Raw genomic sequence first — 12,241 nt, 5'->3', positions numbered from 1 at the left:
ATACCTATATCTATTATATCTATTTTGTCTATATTTTTTACCTATATCTATTATATCTATTATGTTTATATTTTATACCTAAATCTATTATGTCTATATTTTATAACTATATCAATTATATCTATTATGTCTATATTTTATACCTATATCGATTATATCTATTATGTCTATATTTTATACCTGTATCTATTATATCGATTATGTCTATATTTTATACCTATATCCATTATATGTATTATGTCTATATTTTGTACCTCTATTATCTCTATAATTTATACCTATATATCTATTATAACTATATTATATACGTATATTTCTTATATCTATATTTCATACCTATATCTATTCTATCTATTATATTTATATTTTATCATTATGTCTATTATATATATATTTTATTCTTATGTCTATTATATCTATTATATCTATATTTTATGCCTGTATCAATTATATCTATATTTTATACGTATATCTATTATATCAATTATATCTATATTTTATACCTATATCAATTACATCTATTATGTCTATATGTTATACCTATATCTATTATATCTATTATATCTATATTTCATACCTATATCTATAATAACTATTATGTCTATATTTGATACCTATATCTATTATGTCTATATTTTATACCTATATCTATTATATCTATTATGTCTATATTTTATAACTGTATCAATTGTATCTATTATGTCTATATTTCATACCTATATATATTATGTCTATATTTCATACCTATGTCTATTATATCTACAATGTCTATATCTATTGTTTTATTATGTCTATATTTTATACCTATATCTATTATATCTATTATGTCTATATTTTATACACATATCTATTATATCTATTATGTCTATATTTTATACCTCTATCTATTGTGTCTATATTGATACCTATATCTATTATAACTATTATGTCTATATCTTATAACTATATATGTTATATTTATTCTGTCTATATTTTATACCTATATCTATTATGTCTACATTACATACCTATACCTATTATATCTATTATGTCTCTATTTTTTCCCTATATCTATTATATCCATTATGTTTACATTATATACCTAAATCTATTATATCTATTATACTTATATTTTTAATTATATCTATTATATCTATATTTTATACCTGTATCTAATTTATCTATTATATTTATATTTTATATCTATATCTATTATATGTATATTTTATACGTATTTCTATTATATTTTTATGTCTATATTTTATACCCATATCTATTATAAATATATTTCATACCTATATTTCTTATATCTGTATTTAATACCTATATCTATTATATCTAATAGATTTATATTTCATAATTATATGTATTATATCTATATTTTACACCTCTCTCTAGTATATCTATTATATCTATATTTTATGACTATATCAATTATATCTATTATGTGTATATTTTATACCTCTATCTATTATGTCTATATATTATACCTATATCAATTATGTCTATATATTATACCTATATCTATTATATCTATTATGTCTATTTTTAATACCTAAATTTATTATATCTATTATGTCTATATTATATACCTATATCTATTCTGTCTATTATGTCTATATTTAATACCTATATCTATTATATCTATTATGTCTATATTTTATACCTATATCTATTCTCTCTATATTTTATAACTATATCTATTATATATATTAAGTCTATATATTTCACCTATAACTATTTTGTCTATATTTTTTACCTATATCTATTATATCTATTATGTCTACATTTTGTACCTATATCTATTATGTCTATTAGGTCTATATTGTATACCTACATCTATTATATCTATTATGTCTATATTGTATACCTATATCTATTATATCTATTATGTCTATATATTATGCCTATATCTATTATGTCTATATTTAATAACTTTATCTATTATATCTATTTTGTCTGTATTTTATACCTATATCTATTATGTCTAAATTTTACCTATATCTATCATATATATTTATATCTATATATATCTATTATATCTATTATATCTATATATTATACCCATATCTATTATATCTATTATGTCTATATTTTATACCTATAGCTATTTTATCTATTATGTATATATTTTATACCTACATCTATTATATCTATTACGTCTATATTTTTTCCTATATCTATTATGTCTCTATTTTATTTCTATATCTATTATATCTATATTTTATACCTATATCTCTAATATCTATTATATCTACATTTTATACCTATATCTATATTTATTATGTCTATATTTTATACCTATATCTATTATATCTAATATGTCTATATTTTATACTAATATCTATTGTATCTATTATGTCTATATTTTATTCCTATATCTATTATCACTATTATGTCTATATTTTATAACTATATCTGTTATAGCTATTATATCTATATTTTATACCTATATCTATTATATCTAGTTTGTCTATATTTTATACCTACATCTATTATATCTATTATGTGTATATTTCATACCGATTTCTATTATATCTATTATGTCTATATTTTATACCTATATCTTTCATATCTATTATGTCTATATTTTATACCTATATATATCATATCTATTTTGTGATTATTTTATACCTATATCTATTATATCTATTATGTCTGTATTTCATACGTATATCTATTATATCTATCATGTGTATATTTCATATCTACATGATTATATCTATTATGTCTCTATTTTATACCTATATCGATTATTTCTATATTTTATAACTATATCTATTATATCTATTATATCTGTATTTTATACCTATATCTATTATATCTATTATGTCTATATTTTACACCTATATCTATTATATCTATTATGTCTATATTTTATGCCTGTATCTAGTATATCTATTATATCTATATTTTTTACTTATATCTATTATAACCATATTTTATACCTATATCCATTATATCTATATTTTTACCTATATCTATTATATCTATTATATTTATATGTGATAATTATATCTATTATATCTATAATTTTTACTTATATCTATTATATCTATTGTGTGTATTTTATACCTGTATCTATTATATCTATTTTTTATACATATATCTATTATATCTATTATATCTATATTTTATACATATATCTATAATATCTAGTACGTCTAAATTTTATAACTATATCTATTATACCTATTATGTCTCTATTTTATACCTATATCGATTATGTCTATATTTTATAACTGTATTTATTATATCTATTATGCCTATATTTTATACCTATATCTATTATGTCTATATTTTATACCTATATTTATTATATCTATTATGTCTATATTTTATACCTATATATACTATATCTATTATGTCTATATTTTTTACCTATATCTATTATATCAATTATGTCTCTATTTCCTACCTATATCAATTATACCTCTTATGTCTATAATTTATACCTATATCTATTATATCTATTTTTTATACGTATATCTATTTTATATATGTTTTAAAATTATATCTATTATATCTATATTTTATAAATGTATCTATTATATCTATTATGTCTATATTTTATACGTATATCTACTATGTCTCTTTTGTCTATATTTTGTACCTATATCTATTATGTCTATTATGTTTATATTTTATACCTATATCTATTATGTCTCTAATTTATACCTATATCTATTATACCTCGTCTGTTTATATTTTATTCCAATATCTATTATATCTATTATGTCTATATTTTATACCTATATCCTTTATGTCTGTATTTTATACGAATATCTATTATGTATATTATGTCTATATTTTTTACCGATATCAATTATATCTATTATATCTATATTTTATACATGTGTCTAGTATATCTATTATGTGTATATTTTATACCTATATCTATTATATCTATTATGTCTATATTTTATACCTATATCTATTATATCGATTATGTCTAAACATTATACCTATATCTATTATGTCTATATTTTATACCTATATCTATTATAACTATTTTGTCTATATTTTATATCTATATCTATTATGTCTATATTTTACACCTATATCCATTATATCTATTCTGTGTATATTTTATACCTATATCTATTATATTTTTATGTATATATTTTATACCTATATCTCTTATGTCTACAGTTTACACCTATATCTATAACATCTATAATGTCTATATTTTATACCTATATCTATTATATCTAGTATATCTACATTTTATACCTATGTCTATTATATCTATTATGTGTATATTTTAAACCTATATCTATTATATCTATTGTGTCTATATTTTATACATATATCTATTGTATCTATTATATCTATATTTTATACCTATATCTATTATAGCTATTATGTCTATATTTTATACCTATATCTATTATGTGTATATTTTATACCTGTATCTATTATATCTATTATGTCTATATTTTATACGTATATCTATTATGTATATATTTTATACCTATATCTATTATATCTATTATGTCTATATTTTATAACTATATCTATTATATTATGTGTATATTTTATACCTATATCTATTATGTCTGTATTGTATACCTATACCGATTATATCTATTATGTCTATATTTAATACCCATATCTATTATATCTATTGTGTCTATATATTACACCTATATCTATTATATCTATTATATGTATATTTTATACCTATATCTATTATAACTATGTTTTATACCGATATCTATTATATCTATATTTTATAACTTTATTATATCTATTATATTTATATTTTATAATTGTATGTATTATTTCTATATTTCATACCAATATCTGTTATATCTATTATATCTATATTTTCTACCTATATCTATTATATCTATATTTTATACATATATCTATTATATCTATTATATCGATATTTTTTACCTATATCTATTATATCTATATTTGATAGCCCTATCTATTATATCTTTTATTACTATATTTTATATCGATATCTATTATATCTATTATGTCTATATATTATACCTATGTCTATTACATCTATTTTGTCTATATTTTATACCTATATCTAAAATATCTATTATGTCTGCATTTCATACCTATATCTATTATATCTATTTTGTCTGTATTTTTTACCTATATCTATTATGTCTATATTTTATAGCTATATATATTATATCTATTATGGCTATATTTTATACCTATATCTATTATATTTCTTATGTCTATATTTCATACCTATATCTATTATAACTGTTATGTCTATATTTTATAGGTATATCTATTATGTGTATATTTTATACCTATATCTATTATGTCTGTATTTTATACCTATATCTATTATGTCTATATTTTATACCTATATCTATTATATCTATTAGGTGTATATTTTATACCTATATCTATTATATCTATTATGTCTATGTTTTATACCTATATCTATTATATGTAATATGTCTAAATATTATAACTATATCTATTATGTCTATATTTTATGCCTATATCTATTATATTTCTATTTTATACTTACATCTATTATATCTATTATGTCTATATTTTATACCTTTATCTTTTATATCTATAATGTCTACATTTTATACCTATATCTATTATGTCTATTATATTAATATTTTATACCTATATCTATTGTATCTGTTATGACTATATTTTATACCTATATCTATTATATCTATTATGTCTATATTTTATACCTATAGCTATTATATCTATTACTTCTATATTTTATACCTGTATCTATTATATCTTTTAAGTGTATAGTTTATAACTCTATTACATCAATTATGTCTATATTTTTTTACCTGTATCAATTATACCTATTTTGTCTATAATATATATATAAATATTATATTTATTATGTCTATATTGTATACCTACATCTATTATATCTATTATGTCTATATCTTAAACGTATATCTTTTATATCTATGATGTCTATATTTTATACCTATATCTATTATGTCCATTATGTGTATATTTTATACCTATATCTATTATATCTATTATATCTATTATATCTATATTTTACACGTATATCTATTATATCTTTATATCTATATTTCATACCTATGTCTATATCCATTATATCTATATTTTATACCTATAACTATTATATCTATTATATCTATATTTTATACCTATATCTATTATATCTATTATGTCCATATTTTATAACTTTGTCTATTATATCTATGATGGGTATATTTTATAACTCTATCAATTATATCTATTATGTCTATATTTTATACCTCTATTATATCTTTTATGTCTATATTTTATACCTATATCTATTATATCTATTATGTCTATATTATATACCTATATATATTATGTCTATTATATCTATATTTTACAGCTATACCTATTATAACAATATTTTCTATATTTTATACGTATATCTATTATAACTATTATATCTATATTTTGTACCTATATCTATTGTATCTATATATTATACCTGTATCTATTATATCTATTATGTCTATATTTTATACCTATATCAATTATATCTATATTTTATACCTATATGTATTATACATATATTTTATTCCTATATCCATTATATCTATTATGTCTACATTTTATACCTATATATATTATATCTATTATGTCTATATTATATACCTATATCTATTATACCTATTTTGTCAATATTTTATACCTATAACTATTTTATCTATATTTTATACCTATATCTATTGTATCTGTTTTATTTATATTTTGTAACTATATCTATTATTTCTATATTTTATACCTATATCTATTGTATCTATTATGTCTATATTTTATATCTATATCTGTTACATCTATTATGTCTATATTTTATATCTATATATATTATATCTATTATATCTCTTTTTTGTACCTATATCTATTTTATCTTTATTTTGTACCTATATCAATATCTATTGTGTCTATATTTCATCCGATATCTGTTATATCTATATTTTATACCTGTATGTATTATATCCATAGTATCTATATTTTATACATATATCTATATCTATTATATCTGTATTTTATATCTATATCTATTATATATTATATCTATATTTTATACCTATATCTATTATATCTATATTTTATTCCCATATCTCTTATATCTATATTTTATATCTATATCTATTATACCTAATATATCTATATTTTATACCTGTATCTATTATATTTATTGTGTCTTTATTTTATACCTATATGTATTATATCTATTTATTTATATTTTATACCTATATCTATTATATCAATTATGTCTATATTTTATACCTAAATCTATTATATCTATTATGTCTATATTTCATAACTATATCTGTTATAGCTATTATGTCAATATTTTATGCCTATATCAATTTATCTATATTTTATACCTATATCTATTATAACCATATTTTATACCTATATACATTTTATCTATTTTTTTACCTATATCAATTATATCTATTATATTTATATTTTTTATAATTATATCTATTATATCTATATTTTCCACCTATATCTATTATATCTATTGTCTGTATTTTATACCTGTATCTATTATATCTATTTTTTATACGTACATCTATTATATCTATTATATCTATATTTTATGCTTATATCTATTATATCTATATTATATACCTGTGTCTATTATATCAATTATGTGTATATTTTATACCTATATCTAATATATCTATTTTGTCCATATTTTATACCTATATCTATTATATCTATTATGTCTAAATATTATACATATATTTATTATATCTATATTTTATACCTATATCTATTGTGTCTATATTTTATACCCCTATCTATTATATCTTTTATGTCTATATTTTATACGGATATCTATTATATCTATTATGTCTATATTTTAAACCTATGTCTATTACATCTAATGTGTCTATATTTTATACCTATATCTATAATATCTATTATGTCTGTAATTCATACCTATATCTATTATAACTTTTATGTCTGTATTTTATACCTATATCTATTATGTCTATATTTTATACCTATATCTATTATATCTCTTATGGCTATATTTTATACGTCTATTTATTGTATCTATTATGTCTATATTTTATACCTACATCTATTATAACATTTATGTCTATATTTTATAGGTATATCTATTATGTCTTTATTTTATACCTATATCTATGATGTCTGGTTTTTATACCTGTATCTATTATGTCTCTTTTTATACCTATATCTATTATGTATATTATATATATATTTTATACCTATATCTATTATTACTATATTTTATACCTATATCTGTAATGTCTACATTTTACACCTTTATCTATTATATCTGTTATATCTATATTTTATACCTATATCTATTATGTCTATATTTTATACCTATATCTATTATATCTATGATGTCTAGATTTTATAGCTGTCTATTATATCTATTATGTCTATATTGTATACCTATATCTAATATATTTATTATGTCTATATTTTATACCTATAACTATTATATCTATTATGTCTATATCTATTATATCTTTTATGTCTATATTTCATACCTTTATCTATTATATCAATTTTGTCTGTATTTTATACGTATATCTCTTATATCTATATTTTATACCTGTATCTATTATATCGATTATGTCTACATCTTATACATATATCGATTATATCTATTATGTCTATATTTTATACCTATACCTTTTATATCCTTTTTGTCTATATTTTATACCTATTTCAATTATGTCTATATTTTATTCCTATATCTATTATATCTATTATGTCTGTATTTTATACCTATATCTATTATATCTATTATGTCTATATTTTATACCTATATCTATTATATCGATAATGTCTATATCTTATACATATATTATATCTATTATGTCGATATTTTATACCGATATCTATTATATCTATTATGTCTATATCTTATACATCTATCTATTATATCTATTATGTGTATATTTTATACCTATATCTCTTATGTCTATATTTCATACCTATATTTTTATACCAGTTATGTCTATATTTTATACCTATATGTATTATATCTGTTATGTCTATATTTTATACCGATATCTATTATGTCTATGTTTTATACCTATATCTATTATATCTACTCTGTCTATATTTTATACCTATATCTATTATATGTATTATGTCTATATTTCATACCTATATCTATTATATCTACTCTGTCTATATTTTATACCTATATTATATCTATTATATCCATATTTTATACCTATATCTATTATACCTATTATGTCTATATTTTATATCTTTATCTATCTATTATGTCTATATTTTATACCAATATCTATTATATCTACTATGTCTGTATTTTATACCTATGTCTATTATATCTATTATATCAATGTTTTATATCTATATGTATTAAATTTATTATGTCTATATTTTATACCTATATCTATTATATCTATTATGTCTATATCTAATACCTATATCTATTATATCAATTATGTCTTTATTTTAAACCCATACCTATTATATCTATTATGTCTATATTTCATACCTATATCTATTATAACCATTATGTCTATACTTTGTACCTATATCTATTATTTTATACCTATATCTATTATCATTATTATGTCTATATTTGATACCTATATCTATTATATCTATTATGTCTATATTTTATACTTATTTCTATTATGTCTATATTTAATACCTATATCTATTATGTCTATATTTTATACGTATATTTTATCTATTATGTCTATATTTTATACCTATATCTATTATATCCATTATGTCTATGTTTTATAACTATATCTATTAAATGTATTGTCTATATTTTATACCGATATCTCTTAAATCTATTTTGTCTATATTTTATATCTATATCTATTATGTCTCTATTTTATACCTATATCTATTATATCTATTATGTCTATATTTTATACCTATAGTAATTATATCTAATATGTCTATATTTTATACCTATATCTATTATGTCTATATCTTATATCTATATCTATTGTATCTGTCTATATTTTATACCTATATCTATTGTATCTATTATGTCTATATCTTTTTTTTTTTTAACAGGCTTAATTCACTTTATTTTTCTTGTATAAAAAGCCTATGTTGTAGCCACAGCTGGAGCCTGGGTCCGCTGCACGGGGACTCTGGTGTGGGTCTTGACAAGGTGGTCAGTGAATTCCTGATATGTAGACTTGGTAAAGACTGTCTCCTTCCACAGGTCAGGGGTCAGGTAGCTGTAGGTCTTAGAGATGGCATCAAAGGTGGCCTTGGCGAAGTTGCCCAGGGTGGCAGTGCAGCCCCGGGCTGAGGTGTAGCAGTCATCAATACCAGCCATCATGAGCAGCTTCTTGGGCACAGGCGCTGAGACGATGCCAGTGCCCCTGGGTGCAGGGATGAGGCGCACCAGCACAGAGCCACAGCGGCCTGTCACCTTGCAAGGGACGGTGTGGGGCTTGCCGATCTTGTTCCCCCAGTAGCCTCTGCGCACCGGGACAATGGAGAGTTTGGTCAGGATGATGGCCCCACGGATGGCGGTGGCCACCTCTTTGGAGCACTTAACACTCAGGCCGACGTGGCCATTGTAGTCCCCGATAGCAACAAACGCCTTGAACCTGGTGCGCTGACCAGCACGGGTCTGCTTCTGCAGCGGCATAATCTTCAAAACCTCATCTTTGAGAGAGGCCCCCAAGAAAAAGTCAATGATCTCAGATTCCTTAATGGGCAGAGAGAAGAGGTAGATCTCCTCCAGGGACTTGATCTTCATGTCCTTGACCAAGCGGCCCAGCTTGGTGACGGGCATCCACTCCTCATCCTCGGCCTTGCCTCCGCGAGCTCCGCGGCCTCGGCCCCGACCCCGTCCACGGACAAGACCCCGCCCCGGATGCCACTGCCGAAACCTCCGCGGAAGACACCGCGGTTCCCCATCCCAGGGCCACCAGGGCCTCCGGACCACCCCGCTGCACCGGCGTCATCCGCCATTTGGTGTTTTCTCAGAGAAGAAGCATATGTCTATATCTTATAGACATATCTATTATATCTATTATGTCTATATTTCATACCTATACCTATTATATCTATTAGGTTTATATTTTATATCTATATCTATTATATCTATTATGTCTATGTTTTATAACTATATCTATTAAATCTATTATGTCTATATTTTATACCGATATCTATTATGTGTATATTTTATACCTATATCTGTTAAATCTATTATGTCTACATTTTATAACTCTATCTATAATATCTATTATGTCTATAATTTATACCTCTATCACTTATATCTATTATGTCTATATTTTATTCCTCTATTATATCTACAATGTCTATATTTTTTACCTCTATCTATTATATCAATTTTGTCTATATTTTATTTCTCTATCTATTATAACTATGATGTCTGTATTTTATACCTATATCTATTATATCTGTTCTGTCTCTATTGTATCCATTATGTCTATATTTTATACCTATATCTATTATATCCATTATATCTATATTTTATACCTGTTTCTATTATATCTATATTTATACCTCTATCTATTTTATCTATTATATCTATATTTTATACTTATATCTATTATACCTATTATATCTATATTTGATATCTATATCGATTATGTCTATATTTTATACCTATATCTAACGTATCTATTATGTCTATGTTTTGTGCCTATATCTATCATATCTATTATGTCTATATTTTATACCTGTATCTATTATATCTATTATGTCTCTATTTTACACCTATATCTATGATATCTATTATGTCTATATTTTATACCTCTATCTATTATATCTATTATGTCTATATTTTACAACTCTATCTATTATATCTATTATGTCTATATCTTATACCTCTATTTATTATGTCTATGTTTTGTACCTATATCTATCATATATATTATGTGTATATTTTATACCTATATCTATTATATCTATTATATCTATATTTCATACCCATATCTATTATATCTATTATGTCTATATTTTATACCTATATCTATTTTATCTATTATGTATATATTTTATACTTACATGTATTATATCTATTATGTCTATATTTTTTACCTATATCTATTATATATATTATGTCTATATTTTATACCTATTTCAATTATGTCTATATTTTATTCCTATATCTATTAAGTCTATATTTTATACCTGTATCGATTATATTTATTATGTCGATATTTTATACCTATATCTATTATATCTCTTATGTCTATATTTTTACCTGTATCTGTTATTTCTATTATGTTTATATTTTATACCTATATCTCTT

The 12,241-nt window shown here is 21.2% G+C and overlaps 1 protein-coding gene across 1 annotated transcript; it reads right to left on the bottom strand.

The window, feature by feature from the left end:
- Positions 1-10,051: 10,051 nt before the first annotated feature.
- On the bottom strand, positions 10,052-10,925 carry LOC115896016 (40S ribosomal protein S2-like). The gene is made up of 2 exons (XM_030926495.1): positions 10,897-10,925; positions 10,052-10,796 (listed from the first exon to the last, which is right to left on the bottom strand). Exons 1-2 carry the CDS (start codon positions 10,923-10,925, stop codon positions 10,052-10,054), a joined length of 774 nt encoding a protein of 257 aa, XP_030782355.1.
- Between the last annotated feature and the right edge of the window lie 1,316 nt (positions 10,926-12,241).

Source organism: Rhinopithecus roxellana, unplaced genomic scaffold (genome assembly GCF_007565055.1).
Source record: "Rhinopithecus roxellana isolate Shanxi Qingling unplaced genomic scaffold, ASM756505v1 contig439, whole genome shotgun sequence".
Lineage (NCBI taxonomy): Eukaryota > Metazoa > Chordata > Mammalia > Primates > Cercopithecidae > Rhinopithecus > Rhinopithecus roxellana.
The sequence above is the reverse complement of the archived record's forward strand: the minus strand, read 5'-3'. Positions and strand labels throughout refer to the sequence as shown.

What these genes read in the sequence shown, in the direction of transcription:
- LOC115896016 (XM_030926495.1), bottom strand. Translation starts at nt 10,925, where the DNA reads ATGACGCCGGTGCAGCGGGGTGGTCCGGA. An exon ending in GTGCAGCGGGGTGGTCCGGA is followed by an intron (nt 10,797 to 10,896) that starts GGCCCTGGTGGC and finishes GGGTCGGGGCCG; the next exon opens with AGGCCGCGGAGCTCGCGGAG.